Genomic DNA, 18,614 nt, shown 5'->3' on the forward strand with positions numbered 1-18,614 from the left:
TTTAAAAGAAAACAGATTATCTGGCCATTATCACAAAGCTGTTTTATGGAATTTTCTGCACACAATTTGGCTGCCATATTTCCTAAGTTGGAACAAGGACACTTCTAAATTAGACAGCATCATTGGCTGTAAAGCAGTTTGGAGCATCTGGTGATTGTGATGATCTCAATAAAAATGCCACCTTTTCCTTCTTCAAATGCTTCCATTTAGCCACCTTAGTCTTATATGAGAAACTTATTTCAATTCAATGATAACCTTCTATGAATAAAAACACAATCTATAAAAAAAAAGTTTTTATTTGTTTGGGCTGCATGCTATCTCTAAAAGAAATACAACTTAATACTGTATTTAGGCAATAGTTTCTTTATTAAATTTAAATTTTCCTTTTGTAGGAAGTCAGTAAAAATTGACCTGGGAAAGTGGTGGTATAATGGTCATGTCACTGAATTAGCAATCCGGTACCCCTGGTGACCTTCATGAGTTGATATCCCGCCATGGCAGGTAGTTAGATTTGAATTTAAGAAAATCTGGAATTAAAAGTTAGCCTAATGGTGATCATGTAACCACTGTCAGTTGTGGTTTTGAAACAAAACATCTGCTTCAATAATACCCTTTAGGAAAGAAAATCAGGTGCCCTTACCTGGTCTGGCCTGCATGCGACTCCAGACCCACAGCAATGTGGTTGATTCTTGGGTACCCTTGGGCAGTAAATGCTGGCCAAGCCAGTGACAGCTCAATCATGTGGAATTTTTTTTTTTTTACTTTGTTAGTGTTTCACATTAAAAGAGTGTAAAATTTCTATTTTGATTCATTCATCCGTGAGCAATACTCTTGATCTATCCCATAAGAAAGGTAAAGCATGTAAATAAGTTTCAAAGAAACCACAGAACTATGGATGGGAGAAATCAGAAACAAAAGTAGGAATGGCAAGAGAAGCTCAGCAGATCTGGCAGCCTCTGAGAGAAAGCAGAGTTAACGTTTTGGGTCCTGTGACAATTCGGAACAATTCAGAAACATTGACTCGGATGTAAACAAGATAATTTGTTTCTTGCGTGAGTTTTGATTTTTCAAAATACATCTCTGCTGGTTAGTGCAAGTCTGCAGTGGGGTTTAAAATTAATTGGCCCCCATATCATTGGACAAGCAATAACTGACTCTAAACTGAGGAGCAAATGATTCGAGGAAAGCCAACGAAATTGCTTCCAGAATCCGAGTAGCCTCTTTAGTAAAGCTGTTCGACATTTTGTGATATTTGCTGCAAGAGGGGGCCCAGATCACGTGGTGGTGCTGCTGTCAAAAGCTTAGCTGGCATTACAAAAAAAATGGCAGGCGAAGATTTTTTTTCTGCCTAAAATGAAAATCTGATGCCAGTTTTGAATTCCTTCAGGATTGTTGGTAAGTAGCAAGGGAATTGTGAAGCCCACAATTAAACATATGGGCATTAAGGTAATTGTCAGTTATGTTCATGGACATGATAGAAGACAGATGGAAGTGAATCAGTAGCCTCCGTAGAGGCACCCTGGGAGATGAATTGACGTTTTACCTGGCTGAACTGTTCTGCCATGTTGTTTGTCACTAAATGATGTTCCGAGTGTGCAGCATTGTATTCTGCTCTGTGTGTGTGTGTGTGTCAGTGAGAGAGAGAGAGAAAATGGGAAGTGTAACTGCACCCTCTAGAGAAGAAAGATGAGTATTACATGTGATAACTGTAGAGTCATTTTTGACAATGTTTCCTTTATTGTGGAATCTGTTCGCAAGAGAGAATTTTGATTAGACTGCATTACTATGTGTCTTGATAAAGTTATTCTTTTATGCTCTTCAGACCTATTGAACTATATTTATCATGATCTGTACATGTGCCCATCTGTAAAAATATTTTGGAGAAAAAAATCAGGCTACTGAGAGAATAAGAAAGTTTAGAATGGAGCAATTTTGCTAGAGCCCATGCTTTTTGATCCCACAAATCTGTCTGTCTTTTAGGAATTTACTTCAAAGCAAAGCATGCTCTAAAAATTTACTGATTCTCAACTGAGAAATAAATCAGTTTTAAAATGGTAGCAGATGGAATAGGTTCTCTGGAGCTATAATATTAAACATACATTTCAGCAGTTTTCAAGGTCAAGTTCTAAATAATAAGTATCTTTATACAGAGACACCTTAGAAAACTGTGACCAACCATTCGGCGTAAAGCTGGCAATAGGTTGGATGCATCTGTACTTGTTACTTTGAGAACTTCGTAAACTGGTTGTTCGTAACTTGTCTAAATTCAAATTTGGGAATAAAAGCCAGAATTTCCTACTGTATTGAATGTTCTTAAGAATATTCTTGGAGAAGATACAAAACCCATTTAGTGAAGAAACATTTTGAAAGTCAAATTTTTCTTTAAGCATTGTTTAATCAGTGAGTGAAATGTTTTTGTATTGGTGCTTTTAACTTGAGGTTCTCTGTTAACATTCAGTCTTTCACTTTTCATTGATAAGTGCAAAATTAACACTTATAAATGTGAAAATGGTATCAGGGTGACCAGTGCCTCCGACATGTTCTTGATCAGTTGTCATGTTACTCACCTAAAAGGCTGCTAACCGCAGAGATGAATGTGTGATGAAAATCTTTGTAGAGTAAGAAAGTGAATGGGGGCCAATTAAATGCTTGGAATGGAATTTTCCAAACCCATGAAAGACATTGGCTAGAAATAAGAGCATTACATGAGATTGGGAATGAGGAGTTTCCCACCGTCAAGAGCAAAAAGTCACAACTTCTAACCAAGTTTTGAATGTTGAGATGAGATTCTTGCTTGTGAGCAGCAAGTTGAATATTACTATACATTCTGGATTAGTGGTGCTGGAAGAGCACAGCAGTTCAGGCAGCATCCGAGGAGCAGTAAAATCGAGCCTGAAGCGTGGAGAGATAAGTGAGAGGAGGGTGGGGGTGGGGAGAAAGTAGCATAGAGTACAATAGGTGAGTGGGGGAGGGGATGAAGGTGATAGGTCGGGGGGGAGAGAAGGGTGGAGTGGATAGGTGGAAAAGAAGATAGGCAGGTAGGACAAGTTATGAGGGCAGTGCTGAGCTGGAAGTTTGGAACTGGGGTGAGGTGGGGGAAGGGGAAATGATGAAACTGTTGAAGTCCACATTGATGCCCTGGGGTTGAAGTGTTCCGAGGCGGAAGATGAGGCGTTCTTCCTCCAGGCGTCTGGTGGTGAGGGAGCGGTGGTGAAGGAGGCCCAGGACCTCCAAGTCCTCGGCAGAGTGGGAGGGGGAGTTGAAATGTTGGGCCACAGGGCGGTGTGGTTGATTGGTGAGGGTGTCCCGGAGATGTTCCCTAAAGCGCTCTGCTAGGAGGCGTCCAGTCTCCCCAGTGTAGCGGAGAGCGCATCGGGAGCAACGGATACAATAAATGATATTGGTGGATGTGCAGGTAAAACTTTGATGGATGTGGAAGGCTCCTTTGGGGCCTTGGATGGAGGTGAGGGAGGGGGTTTGGGCGCAGATTTTGCAATTCCTGCGGTGGCAGGGGAAGGAACTACCTGGTCAGGTCCTTGGCCCCCTACAACCCACCCTCCCATCCTGGCTTCTTTCCCCCCCCCCAGCCGATCTATCACCTTCATCCCCTCTCCTACTCACCTATTGTACTCTATGCTACTTTCTCCCCACCCCCAACCTCTTCTCACTTATCTCTCCACCCTTCAGGCTCTCTGCCTGTGTTCCTGATGAAGGGCTTTTGCCTGAAACGTCGATTTTACTGCGCCTCGGATGCTGCCTGAACCGCTGTGCTCTTCCAGCACCACTAATCCAGAATCTGGTTTCCAGCATCTGCAGTCATTGTTTTTACCTATTACTGTACATTATCAGCCTCATTAATATGTCATTTAAGCTCAGTCATATGCAGTTTTCCAGTCTTCCACCCAGCAGATAGAAAGTAAATGGTGATAATTCCTGACATGAATGTCAGGATGGTAACCCAGTGAGACAAGCTCATCGCTTGCTCCTTTCGATCTCCATCAGTCACCAACATACCAGGGCCTGTTAATGTCATTACCATACTGCAAGTGGTGTTTAACCTGCAATGTCCTACACAATCTAATTGTTTAATTATTTGTTACCATTAATTCAAGCTTTATTTTAAAATTTACTCTAAGAAAACTGCAGAACAGTGAAGGATTTTTTCGTAATGATCATAGTTTTTTTCAAAATATGATTTAAAAATATATTAATGGGCATTTGATATTTTGTGCTTTTGTAAGCATTTTTTATACTTTCCCATTTCCTTACCCCACTCCACCATTTTTACACAATCCATAGTATGCTAAGTATCCTCTAATATCCTGCTTCAGTGACTATTCTGTATACGTACTCAAGGAGTACATATGTAACTACTACATTGGAGATCAGTTGTGATATATCCTGCACCCTTTGATGAACTGCATCCTACTAATTCTGGTCTCAAACATCCTTGATTTCAGCTGCAAATGTCCAAAGTGCTGGAATTCCATCCCTAAATCTTACTACCTTCGTCCAACTCATTCCTTCTTGAAACTCACCTCGTTGATCAAGCCTTTGGTCATCTCCCATATTATCACCTTATGTGTCCTGGTGTCAAATTTTATTTTAATAAATTTGTGTGAAGTGCCTTCAGTCAGTTTATTATGGTTGGGATGTGAATTAGATGCCACTTGTTTTTTTTATTATTGACACCTGCAGACATACATTTTCTGACAAGATCTAGAATTATAATCAAAAATAAGAACTCACCTCTATAAATCCTTTCTTATCTAGTCCAAGGATATTGAAGGCACCAGTAATGCTTTTACCATTATTTACTATGAGCAACAAACAGAACAGAATAGGAACTGAAACAGTGACCTTCCTGCTCGGCACTTCTTAATACCATACAGTGTAAAACAGTTGCCTAACCAAACCACTAGGGAAGGACAATGAATTTTTAAAAGATAATATTGGGACTTATTAAGGGACGTGTAAGCAAGTTCAAAATGAAAGTGTTCTTTGAAGGGATATTTTAAAGAAAAGGTGATATGTGACTCATTATATAGAAAGTGAAGGCAGAAGCAAATGTCTGTGGGTTGAGCACTCAAGATTTCCACCCAGTTTAGATGAAAGTATGGCTGTTGTGGCAATTGAAGCAGAATTAATCGAAGAGTGACATAATTATTAGCTGAGCTAAGGTTATTCAGATAAATGGTATTACCATGACAGTCACAATGATTAGTATCATGGCTCAGCTCAGTTGGATATTTCATTATAACATTTTAAATAAAGTATATTTTAATACCAGGCTGACATAGACTTTATAACAACACTCACTTTTCTTGAATACATCACTGTAGTTACAGGACTTATAAAATCATCTTACAAAATAAGGATAAAAAACATGAACTGGTTTAAGCAAGTTATTTAAGCTAGAGGACCAAAGCTGGGTATTCTAACATGTCAGCAATGATATCTGCAGTAATTTATCCATATGGAGCATGGCAGTTAGCAGTAATCTGGTAGATGGCATGAACCATGAAATCTGGTGTAAATCTGAGGATGTACAATCACAGTGATCATTGATTTGCCTAGTATTTACCCAAAAGTCTTGCCTGGTCTGATCTTAATAAAAATAAATCGTAGAAGTTTGAAATTTGTGGAAATGAAAGAAAAGAGTGCTGGAAATACACAACTATCAGAAGAGGGAGAAACAACTTTTAGTGAAAGGTCATAGGTCTGAAATATTAATTTTTGTTTCTTTCTCCAGACATGTTGCGTGATTTGCTGAAGATTTCCTACACTTTGTCTTTGATCTTCAATAGGTTGAAAGATCAGATCACTTTTGAAATCCTTTAAAACACATTGCTGACGTGGTGTTCACCTGTGTGGTTAGCAATATGGGAAGTTTTTTTTATTTAGCCTATGTCAGTATAGAATTACTGAATTGATGTGACATCAAAGTAAAAGGATATACTTGGTTAAAGTGCAGCTATTTCAAGAAAGGTCATTTTAAAAGAATTACAAGAGAAAACAGGTAGATGCTGTAACAATTCCACATGTATCTTGATCAGTAATCAGTTGTACTGTACACATTGCAAAGGCTTATCTCTATTGTAATTTAACACAATGTCATACTTCCTAGTAGTGAAGGCCACTAAATTGGTTAAACCTGTTCATTTTGAATAATAATTGACATTTTAGGAGAAACTTTCTCTTTAGTGTATTTTTGACATGTTCATTATGCATACTTTGCAATATTGGACCTTGGGTCCCACTCAGTGTGACATTGAACTGAGAGTTGGGTGAGCAAGAGTTTTTAATTGTTTTTTAAAATTCTAATTTTGTTTTAATTTCACATTTAATTATCTTTAAACCATACAGGGCTGGTGTCTAGCAGTATGGTGTCGAGCAAATTGCAGGGAAGTAGAAAGAGTTTTAAATGCCAAATGATTACAGAGCTGAGATGCAGAGGGATCTGAGCGTCTGATTACATGAACTGAAATGTTAGTATGTAGTATAACAAAGGACCAACAGCACAGGAACAGGACCCTTCAGCCCACCAAGCTTGCTCCAATTTTTAATCTTAATTTAGACTTGCTACTTATTTACCTATATGTGGTGTGTGACTCTCTGTGTGCCTCCCATTCATGTGTCTATCAAGATATGCCTTAAATGTTGCTAAACTGCATGCTTCCATCACCTCTACTGGCAGTGCATTCCAGGCACCCAGCAGCCTCCACATGAAAAAGTTTCCTTCCACTTATCCCCTCAACTTCCCCATCTCATTTTTAACCTGTGCAGTCTTGTAGTTGACTTTTCCACCCTGGGAAAAAGCCTCTGACTATCCCTGCCTCTCAGAATTTTGTCGACCTCTAAGCGGCCATGTCTTGGACATCACCTTTCCATCAAAAACAATCTGAGTTTATCCAACTTCTCCTCATACCTCTACCTAAAAGGTTCCAGATCAGGCAACATCTTGGTAAACTTTCTCTGCACCTTCTCCAAAGCATCTATGTCCTGTAGTGTGGCGACCAGAACTACACACAATATTCCAGATATGGCCTCACTAATGTTTTGTACAGCTGTAGCGTAACTTGCCAACTTATACATTTGATGCCCCTGCCAATGAAGTCAAGCATGCTGCATGCCGTCTTGACCACCTTATTCATTTGTGTTGCCATTTACAGGCCTCTGTGGACCTCTATGTCCAGATCCCTCTGTATGTCAATGCTCCTAAGGGTTCTACCATATATTGTATGGTTCACACCTGAATTGATCTTCCAAAATGCATCACTTCGCATTTGTCCAGATTAAACTCCATCTGCCATTTTTTGCCCACATCTGCAATCAATGTATATTCCCACTTTATCCTTTGACAATCCTCCTCACTATCTGCAACTCCACCAATTTTGGTGTCATCTGCAAAGTTACTAATCAGATCACCTACATTTTCCTCCAGATCATTTACATTTATATATTACAAACAGCAAGGAACCCAGCACTGATCCCTGTGGAACTCTGCCACTTACTGATCTCCGTTTCAAAAAGCATCCTTCCACCCTTACTCTTGATCTTCTATGAAACATTAAGGAATACTAATAGAATGTTATTATTTACTTTGGGGGGATTTGAGTATAAAAGTAGAATCCTTGTAGAATCCCTACAATGCGGAAGCAGGCCATTCAGTCCATCGAGTCTACACTGACCCTTGAAAAAGCATCCCACCCCATCCCCACAACCCTGCATTTCCTATGGCCACCTAATCTGCACATCCCTGAACACTATGGGCAATTTAGCATGGCCAATTCCCCTAACCTGCACATCTTTGGACTGTGGGAGGAACCTAGAGCACCCAGAGTAAACCCACACAGACACGAGAATGTGTAAACTCCACACAGTCGCCCAAGAATTGGGCCCAGGTCCCTGGTGTTGTGAGCCACCGTGCCTTAAGGATGTTTTGCTTTAATTACAAATGGCCTTGACAGGACCACGTCTGGAGTACTGTGTCTAGTGTTGGTCGTCGTATTTAAGGAAGGTTGTAAATACGTTGGAAGCAATTTATAGAAATTTATTTCACTAATATCTGGAGCCAATGGATTTTTTTATTAGGGCTAGTTAGGTAGAGTAGGCTTCTATTCGGTGCAGTTTAGAAGAATAAGAATCATGATTGAAATATAAATTCCTAAAGGCTCCTGGTGGGTTGCATATAGAAAGATTGCTTCTACTTTTGGGAGAATCTAGCACTAGGGGTCACTGTTTCAAAACAAATAGCCTGCCTATTTTAGAGTGAACTAAGATTTTTTTCTCTCATAAAGTGTAATTACCCTTTTGAATTCCTCAAAAGACAGTGGGAGCAGAATCTTCGAACATTTTTAGTGCAGAGACAGATCCTGGATGAGCAAGGGAGCGAAAGGTTAATGGGATAGCTAAAATTTGCAGTCATCAGGAAGACTATAATCGTATTAAATGAATGAGCAGCAACCCGTTGCCTATTCCTGCTCTTAATTTATCTGTTTGTAAAGATATCTTCAAGTTGGAAAGTGAATCAAACTAGCCTGTTACCACTTCCTTTCTCAATCATTACTTTAGTGGAAAGTCCATGAACCTCAGATGAAAGCATTATTGCGCCCAGTTGAGTTAAATGAACTTGCTCATTTTTAGGGATAGTCATTTTGTAGGAGGTCAAGTGTCTACACAACTGTAACCCAGTGTCTTCAGCACAGAAGGAAAGTAAGTGAGGACGAAAACAGATTTTAAACTTTTCACTATTTCATTCGCAAGCCATCTGAAGAAATCTGGCCCTTGACACAAGCCAGGTTTTGGCATCTTACTCTGTTTGTATGGAAGCTTGTACTTCTCATTAAGTTATTGAAGAGAAATGTCGCTCAGTAACTCGATTTTTGTTGGCAACAGCTGCAGAATGATGTGTTTTCTTTTTGTGTGTTTCAAATTCTAGGTGGGAGCTCATCGTGAAGAAGGTGTTGGCCTCCGAGGCAGCCATCCAATTGTGTCAAACCAAGTGCCAGTTCCACAGCTTCCAGTGCAGTCAGCTACATCTCCTGATATAAACCAGTCCCAGGACCCATACAGAGGTAAATGCTGGCAGATTCCAACATTACCTAAGTGTAGTTTAAATGTAGGCAACCTTTACCAGTCCACAAATCAAAGCTTGTTGAAAATAATTGCTCAGCGTTAAAGTATTAGGCCAACATCAATAGGCCTTTGTTAGTAAGGTGCTAAAAATGTTACTAAATGTTACATTATGGCTGATGACTAAATAATCGTGAGGTTTTCTTTACATTGCTTGGGGCCATCACTTTTCAACCGTTATGATTTCTATAACTGATGTTATAGTTTTCCAGACAACCCAAATGAATAAGATAGCTGCAGATGGGATGTTATAGCTGCTCACGCTGCCACGGGAACCCTGTTCCTACTCTCTTTCCCCCCGTCCCCCCGGGAACCCTGTTCCTCGCCCCGGGAACCCTGTTCCTCCCCCTGCCACAGGAACTCCGTTCTTGCTCACCGCCACGGGAAACCTTATCCTGCTTCCTTTGCCATGGGAACCCTGTTCCTGCTCCCCCCACTATAGGAATCCTGTTCGTGCTCCCCACCCCCATCACGGGATGCCTGTTCCTGATCCCTCTGCCACAGGAACTCCATTCCTGCTCCTGCCATCACCAGGAGAATCCTGTTCCTGCTCCCCTCCCCACGGGTAATCCTACTCCCATCACCACCAAGACCCTGTTCTTGCTCCTGCTCCCCCAGCCACTGGGATCCTGTTCTTGCTCCTGCTACCAGCCCAGGCTGTCTGTGCTCACTGTCCCTGCTAGCTGCCTCAGGCTGAAATTTCCTGGTCTTACCATCTCCTGGGATGAGTGTCATCAGTGCTGGGGACCTCTCTCTTTGGGTTCGCCCTCCCTCCGCTACGCAACTTGCACTTCACACCAGGTAGAGTGAAAAAAACACAAAAGTAAACAAGGCCTGAGCAGAAGCCTCCACACTGTGCTGCTACTCTGCCGCCATCATGCTACAAAGTTACTGTTTCCTTATAGCTTATCATTGAACATAGCTTGAAACTGTAATTAAGAGTTTCATGGGAGGATTTTGTTTTTAAAAGATAAGTAGTGTAACTCATTTTAACTCTTATTTGCTATATTTTGATACTCAGTTGTGCGTTTGTTAATGATATATTTTCTGGAACTTGTTTCAGAATTAGGCTGTTCCCATTTATTACAAATGACTTTCAGCAAAACCTGAGATGACTTGCAGTGACATTTCCTGGTATTGCTGACAAAAAGGTCCTTCAGCCAACCAGCCATTCTTCACGTTCTTGGCGAAAGTGAGGACTGCATATGCTGGAGATTAGAGTCAAGAGTGTGGTGCTGGAAAAACACAGCAGGTCCGGCAGAATTCAAGGAGCAGGAGAATTAACATTTCAGGCAAAAGCCCTTCATCAGGAGCGACGAAGGGCTCTCAGTTCTTGTTCTTCCTGCCGCCTATCTCTAAATACATTATTCCAAATCAGTCAGTTGCAAGTCTTCTTCCATAAAAAGACTGCAACTGTTTTAGAACTGATTTCACTTCAATTTGCAAACTTGAGCAGTCTGAGCACTCCCAAGAACATCCTCAATCACATATTCGCCATGTTACAAATAGATTTGATCCATCGGGTCTTTTCTGCCATTCAGTGACTGTGGATGATCTGCACCTCAACACCATTTACTCACCGTTCTTCCATATTCTTCAACATCCTTGTCTAGTAAGAATCTCTATCTCAAGTGTGAAAGCTGCAACAAAATAGTCATCAACAGTTTTTTGAGGAGAGATTAGACTTCGATTATGCTTTGTGTAAGAAAATTCTTCCTGGTTTAATTCCTGAAAGACCTAGCTTTAATTATAAAGAATCATAGAAAATTATTTCTCTGTATCTACATAATCAACTCTTTTTAACAATTTGAATATCTCAATCAGTTTACCTCTCCTGGGAAAGCAAGCCCAGTTTATCAACTGTGTCCTCATAATTTGACTTTCTGATCCACTTTGGGAAAACTCTGTGGCATTCCCTCTGAGGACAATGTTGAGAATTGAATTGAATTTCTTGTCACGTGTACCGCAGCACAGTGAAAAGCTTTATCTTGCGAGCAATACAGGCAGATGACAGAGTTGAGTAGCATAGGTAGTAAATAATAAGTAAATAGCGGCAAAAACAAAAACACAGGTACAGGCGAATGTTAATGTATCTTTCTTAAGGATAAATGTTTCCGTGCATATCCGATTTACTGTAAATATATTTATCTCTATGGAACTTTATAATTGCAAACTTTAATTTGCTTATATTGTAAGTTCATATATTTCTAGAGTATTGCGACTACAAATCAATTAAGTTTTTTGTTAGTTTGATATATTTTAAACTGTGATGTTTTTAAAAGTGTGATAATGATGGTACTAAAAGTAATATTGCCCATAATTAATGCTGATCACATTTTATGTTCACCTTCCAGCTCTTTCCAGTGGTCTCCAAGGACAGAGCGTGTCATCAGTCAGCTCAGAGATAAAATCAGAAGAGGAACCAGATGAGAATCTACAGGATTCAAAATCTACAGATGACAAGAAGGGGGATGAGGACAAGAAGGATATCAAGATATTAAATAGGTCTAGATCTAGATAACAATGAATGGGTTGAGCAGAGGGTTTGTATTATAGCTCTCTGTGGTTCGGCTTAGTTGTCCTCAGCTTCCACTATTTGATTGGACTTCACCACAATTTTAAAGGGTTTCTCCTTTCCCACAAATTTGAGGAGAGGTGATCTACTGGTAATATCTCTGAACTAGTAAACCAGAAGTTCAGGCTAACAGTCTAGGGTCATGGGTTCAAGTCCCATCATGGTAGTATTTAAAATCAATCAATAAACCTGGAATGTAAACTTAGTTTTGGTTAAACGTTAGCTTTTGTTGGAAACTGTCATCAATTGCTGTAAAAGCTCTTCTGGTTCATTAATGTCCATCATCCTTGCCCACTCTGGCTTACACGTGACAACAGATCCACAGTGAGGTTGGCACTTAGCTGCCCTTTATTCTTGCCAATGCACGTTGAGGGCATTTCGGAATGGTGCCTCCCTTGCCAATGAAGCTTCTGTCTCATGAACAAATTAAATAAAATCATTTTTGAAATTATCAATACAGCGAGCTTAATTATTTGAACTAACTAGTCCTATTAGATAACTTGAGATTTCTATAATTAAAACATAAAACTCCAACTTCAGTTTTATTTATATTCTTTCAATTATTTCAGAATAATTTATCATTCAAGTTGAAAATATGCTGAATTTTGTAAACATCATTTCTCTTTGGTTGATTTACATCCTATGAACAAGAATTTAAATTGGGCCAATCTGACAATATAGATATTCTTCCAAATATGTGAAATGCGGAAGATGTTAGGTGTTGTGCTGCTAGAGTATATGTTGCAAGTACCTGTGTTTATTTTTAGTTAATTTTCTAAGTGTTTATACAAAATGTTCTTTGTTTCCTTCCTCAGCAATAATAACGATGATGAAGATCTTTCTCCTGAACAGAAGGCTGAACGTGAGCGAGAAAGAAGAATGGCCAACAATGCGCGTGAACGTCTGCGTGTGCGTGACATTAATGAAGCATTTAAGGAACTCGGCCGTATGGTGCAGCTCCACCTGAAGAGTGACAAGCCACAGACAAAGCTTTTGATTCTTCACCAGGCAGTTGCTGTTATTTTGAGCCTGGAACAGCAAGTCCGAGGTCAGTAAAAACGCAAAACTCTTCAGCCAAATTTTGTTGCCCAGTTACCCTCTTTAACCCACCACTCAATTTTCTTTCCAACACGTGCACTAAGTTTGAAATCCAAACTAGATTTCTCATCACAAACAGTTACAGTCAAGTTACTTTAAAAAAAATTGATTTATCTTTGATCAGGAATGGTGGCAGCAAAGGTAATAATAATGTGTATAAACTGAAATGATGGTACACTTCACTATTGCACAATCATCTGCTAGGCAAAAGTGAGGACTGCAGATACTGAAGGTCAGAGTCAAAATTAGAGTGGTGCTTGGAAAGCACAGCAGGTCAGACAGCATCTGAGAAGCAGGAAAATCAATGTTTCGGGCAGGAGCCCTTCTTCATTCCTGATGAAGGGCTCCTCCCCGAAATGTCGATTTTTCCTGCTCCTTTGCTGCTGCCTGACCTGCTGTGCTTTTCCAGCACTACTCTAATTTTTATGACAGTCATCTGCTGTTGTGACTAGACAGAAATGTTTATAATAAACTCACATCATGTAGTGCCATTCACAACCTCAAGATGTCCCAAAACACTTCACAGCCAAGTATTGTTGTAATCACGTAAATATGACAGTCAGCTTGCACACGGTACGGCCTTGACCTGAGCTATTTTAATGATGTGATTTGAAGGCTAATTACTGTACTGGGGTTCGGTTAGTTCAGTTGGCTGGCTGGCAGGTTTGCAATGTAGAATGATGCTCACAGCACGGGTTTAATTCCCACACTGGCTGAGGTTACCATGAATTCCTGTCTTGTCAACCTAGCCCCTCACCTGGTCATAGGCCTCCTTGGGTTAAATTCACCACCAGTCATCTCTCTCTATGGTCCTCTGGGACGATGGTGAGAATCAATTCTCTGTTCATTTGTATGAACGTCGTGGAATTATTTTCTATCCAATTTGGAGGCCAGATTACTCAACATTTATTCCAAAAGACTGCTCTTCTGAGAGTGTCGCACTTCCTAAGCACTGTGCTGAAATACCAGCTTCAATTACTCGCTCAAATCTTGGAATAAAGATTGAAGCCGTATCCTTTTAACATAGAGGCAGGCTGTTAACCTAATAGCAGCCAACATAATGGAGTTAAATCATGAGGTGTGAATGTTTGCATTAACTAGACCTATTAGATAACTTAAGATTTCCATCGCATGAAACACCAAGCTCAGACTTCAGTTTTATTGATGTTCCTCCAGTTATTTTGACATAATTTATCATTCAGTTGGAAATGTCCTTAATTTTGTAGACAGCACTTATATTTGAAGTAGAATAAATAACTTTTTTTGTAGTGGGAGCTTTGTATCTAGAGATTAAATTGATGAAATATCCACAAATGATTGATTGTACATGAGCTGTTAGAAAAAAATAGAATGGATCAAATGGCATGCTCTTATTTCACATTCAATCTCTGAACATACATTTACCAAAGTTTCGACAATATCATTGAAACTAATTTTGTTAGGTTTCCCATGATTTCATATCCTTTAAAGAATGATCGTTCTTTCATGAAGACTTGCATCATTTTCTAATTATCCCGTGGGGACAGAAAAGCGTACAAGCCTACATATTGGGAGACAACATGGATTTTCCATTTTAAAAGGAAACATATTTAAATAAGAAAAATATGCATCAAGCAAATATGATTTCCTTTAGAGCTGGTTAATTTTACTGTATTTTAGGATACAGGAATAAAATAAATCAGTAATAACAAGTTCCCATCGCTTTTACAATTGCAGTCCTGAATAGTGTGTTTAAAGTTATCATGTGAATTACTTTTGTTCTTCATTTGGCTTTATTTGGTCAGATGTTCTGATAAGGATTCGATACGTTTCCCACAACACCATACTTTTTAATCTGCTTTACGTTTAGAAAGCTGAATCCCATACAGTTGGTACTCCCTCTAGTGGCTCTATATGCCTGAAGGGCAAGGCTCCTTTTTTTGCATATTTCACAGAAATCCGTCCAAACCACCAATGAAGACATTAAAAGTTCCCTAAATTTGCATGGAGTTTAATTCATTCTATCAGTATAAACTGATGGATCATATTGTAAAGGAAAGACAGGAAAAGGAAGACTTGCATTTATATGGCACTATCACAATCTTGGGACATCCCAGTGTGCCTCACATACAACAATGTACTTTTGAAGTTAATGATTCAAGAAATGTGGTAACTAATTTGTATACAGCAAAGTTCCACATACAGCAGTGTGATAATGACAAGATAATCTGTTTTGTGATATTGATTGAGGGTTAAAAATTGGCTAAGACACCAACAATTATTGGCATATTCCCACTTAAAATAAATCCACAGAATCTTTTATTTCCTCTTGCAAGATGCGATAGTACGTTGATTTAATGTCTCATCCAAAAGATGGTATCTGACAGTGTAGTGCTCCCTCCTCAGCAACGTATTTGAGTGTTGGCCTTGATTTTTCTGTTCAAGTTGCTAGAGTGAATCTTGATTGTCAACCTTCTGATTCAAAAGCAGGGTGTGCCCAACTGTGCCATTGCTGAAATTGTTTAGAATCATGCCACACAGTTTCCAAAACATTGTTTAAAAAATAACATTTAATGAAAACAAAGTTGACTTATTTATCAACAGTAAATCAGCGGCCTGGCTAATGTCTTTTAGGTTCCTCAACTCAGGTTTAAACCCTGTAAATTGAGCCAGGAATGACATCTTTGCTGAATTTTAGAGTTAGCCTTTGTAGTTATGGGTGGAGCTCTTGCAGGAGCTTCCCCGATCTCCCTCTATATCTTTTGCAAGATTCTTGGAGAAATTCTGTTTCATAATTCTATCTCCATTTATTTAAAGCAGAGTAGATCATGAATCATTGAGCACAGAAGAAGGCCATTCAGCCTTCATTTCTATGCTGGCTCTTTGAACAAACTATTCAGTCAGTTATCCTGCCCTGCCTTTTCCCCATACCCCTGCAAATCTATCCATTTTAAATACATTATAGTCACATTGAACATTTTCTTTCTCATGAAGAGAGGAACCTGAATCCTAAAGCAGCTTGTCTGAAAAGAAGAGAGGAGGAAAAAGTGTCAACAGATCCACCGCCACTCTCCCTTGCAGGAGTCCACCCGAATATGGGAGACACATCCAACCAAATGGGCCCAATGTGAAAAGAGGTAATTGAAATCATGCTAACTTCAGCTGCTTTGTGAAACGATGATAGTCATATTAAAAATTATCTCAAATAACATCACGCAGCATAGACATCCCACTTTGTATAATGTCAATTTTTAGTTCTGTCAGTAAATATAAGGGAACACTGTCTGACCCTGTTTTCTGCTGCATCCCTACACACTTGAAACTTTTACACAACCACTCAATCTCATGAGTGTTTTCCAAGACTCCTTTGCGTTCATGCTGATTCAAATTACCCTTTTGATGTTGTAAAATATGGAGATAAAACAGTGTTCCCCTCCAAAACCCTCCCTAGAAGTAGTTTCTCCCATTTCATTACATTCATGTCACCTCAAAATCCTCTCTTGGAATCTGTTTCATGTTGATCAGCTTTTCATTTCAATCTCAAAATTAGCAGCTCTATGATTACTGAAATGCAAGAATTTTCTGACTTCTCACGTTACTTGTTTCCTTCATCCTCCATAGCCAGGACCTTCTCCTTTGCGGGTTTCCTCATCTGTTGTTTATGTTTTTTTTCAAATGTTCTATTATCCCTGCAGCATCAGAGGCTGAGGGGTGACCATAATGAATTAGAGAGCATAGGTTTAAGGTGAGAGTGGAACGATTCAAAAGAGGCCTAAGGGGCAATTTTTTTTCTCTCAGAGGGAGATGTGTGTATGGAATGAGCTGCCAGAGGAAGTGGTGGAGGCTGAAACAGTTACAACATTTAAAAGGCATCTGGAAGGGTATATGAATAGGAAAGGTTTAGAGGGATATAACCTTGTTCTGACACATGGGAACTAGATTAGTTGAGGATATCTGGTCGACCTGAACAAGTTGGACCAAAGGGTCTGTTTCCATGCTATACATCTCTAGTACAATATGGACAAATAGATCCTATTACCCTAATCAATATCTGGAAGATCAGAATTCCCCAAAATTACAATTGGAGCCTTTAACATTGCGCTATTTTTATAAGCAAATACAGCAGTGGAGTCAGATCTGTTTCATTTTGTGAACGGTCATATTGATCACTTGAGTGGAATACAAAGTATAGGTGTGATGGAACAGTGATGAAATATAGCACAAAGCAGGTCAGCTTTCTAATAAAGTATTACAATCTTGCTTAATTCCCAAAGATAGTTTCAGAGAACAGTGTCACAGTTACATGTGGCTAGTGGTGGAAGCACGAAACCTGTCCCAATTCAAGGTTCAATTCGTAGGGCAAGATTTTTGCTTTCAAGGCAAGTGGTTTGAGTCAAGAAATTTCTTGATGAGGCAGATCCATCTCTGCCTAAAGGGCCCCATTACACTGAACTTTTGCTCCAGGGGCATGGTGGCAGGTTAGAGTGCACCCACCCTCCCCAGAAACAGGTTGTAGACGTCCATGGGTAGGCCAGTTAGAAGGCCTGCATCATTTATCCGTGATATTGTCCCAATGATTTTCAAAGCTATCAGGATCTCTGGTCCTCACCACCCAGACACTCTCAGCCTCTCACTTGGTCCCTATTTGCTCTCCAAACCAACTTATATTTCCTGTGTCATCTCCATAACCACTCACCCAGTATCCACTGTGGACATTTCTCAGAAAAGATGAAAACTAGTTAAACTTCTAACAATCTAATAATCTTCTCATTCATGCAGACTTGATACTGAGTAAAACCTCCCATCTGTGAAACCCATTCAAAGATTTTAAATCCCTTCAAGTTTTCAACTGGCTATAAAACCAAAAACTTCTATGCAGTGAGCACATAAAAAACAGCTAAACCTATAATAGCCTCTTTGAACTGTCAATCAAAGTGGGAACTCATCTCTCTACCCCAAACCCAGGAGATTGTAGATAAGTGCTTTTCAGATGTTGAAAGTCAGCCAAGCAGCCATAGTGAGCTGAGCTGTAATAACAGCCCTTGAGAAATATTAACAATGAATGCTTCTAAAACTGCAAGTACAGATGGTACGCCAGAGCGCCTGTCAATTAATGCAGTCTAGGAGAGGGTGTTTATTTTGCAATAAGTGACAGCTTCAGCTTGTTTCTTTTCAGTTTAAAGGGTTGGATATTTCAAAATTTTTAATTCATATCACCAAACAGACCTAATGTGACCTTCAAGGGTATTTATATCTACACTAATCCATGACTCCAGCCACCATGGGTTAAGGTCATTGAAAATGGAAAAGTGAGGCTTGTTAAATCTTAACATTAATTTCAAATAGCCTTGCTGAGTTTAGGGTCCTTACTCCCTGTGTTGACTTTACCGAGTTCCACCACCCCGGCCAGCAAAAGTGAAATCCGATGAGAATCGGAACAGGATGTCCCCTTCTTGTCCCACCAACCATTTTTAAAGGTCTCTGAAGTCAGCTCAACCCTGAAGTCTAACCCTCCATCAAGACCAAGGGAAATCATACAGCAGACATAAGGCACATCACTTGGGGGGAGAAAGGAATGAGGAGTAGGAGAGCAAGCTGCTGACTCCTGCATCGCCCTGGACACTTGTTTGAATTGTAGAGCATTACAGAAGCAAGTCATTTGGCTCATCCTATCTGTATTCATGTTTTTAGCTCTCTACATTTAATCCAAGATATGCTGTTTTCATATGATTAGGAACAATTCTATTCCTTTAGTGAAGGATATTTGAAGAAGAAAAATAATCCAAGGATCTTAAAAATAAATTATCCAAACAGAGCAATCATTTCA

At 39.6% G+C, this 18,614-nt stretch overlaps 1 protein-coding gene across 9 annotated transcripts in view; it reads left to right on the forward strand.

The window, feature by feature from the left end:
* tcf4 (transcription factor 4) overlaps positions 1 to 18,614 on the forward strand; it is a 618,789-nt gene that overhangs the window by 592,046 nt on the left and 8,129 nt on the right. For 8 of the 9 annotated variants that reach the window (XM_087990538.1, XM_087990560.1, XM_087990557.1 and 5 more), the window contains 4 exons: positions 8,942 to 9,077; positions 11,490 to 11,640; positions 12,526 to 12,758; positions 15,782 to 15,924. In XM_087990538.1, coding sequence (XP_087846664.1) covers positions 8,942 to 9,077; positions 11,490 to 11,640; positions 12,526 to 12,758; positions 15,782 to 15,918 — 657 coding nt within the window. In that variant the 3' untranslated portion in view covers positions 15,919 to 15,924. The remainder of the gene's footprint in view (positions 1 to 8,941; positions 9,078 to 11,489; positions 11,641 to 12,525; positions 12,759 to 15,781; positions 15,925 to 18,614) is intronic. The other variant, XM_087990548.1, reaches the window with a different exon arrangement.

This window comes from Chiloscyllium plagiosum, unplaced genomic scaffold (assembly GCF_037043375.1).
Source record: "Chiloscyllium plagiosum isolate Xiang-an unplaced genomic scaffold, Cpla_swu_hap1 HiC_scaffold_1, whole genome shotgun sequence".
NCBI lineage: Eukaryota > Metazoa > Chordata > Chondrichthyes > Orectolobiformes > Hemiscylliidae > Chiloscyllium > Chiloscyllium plagiosum.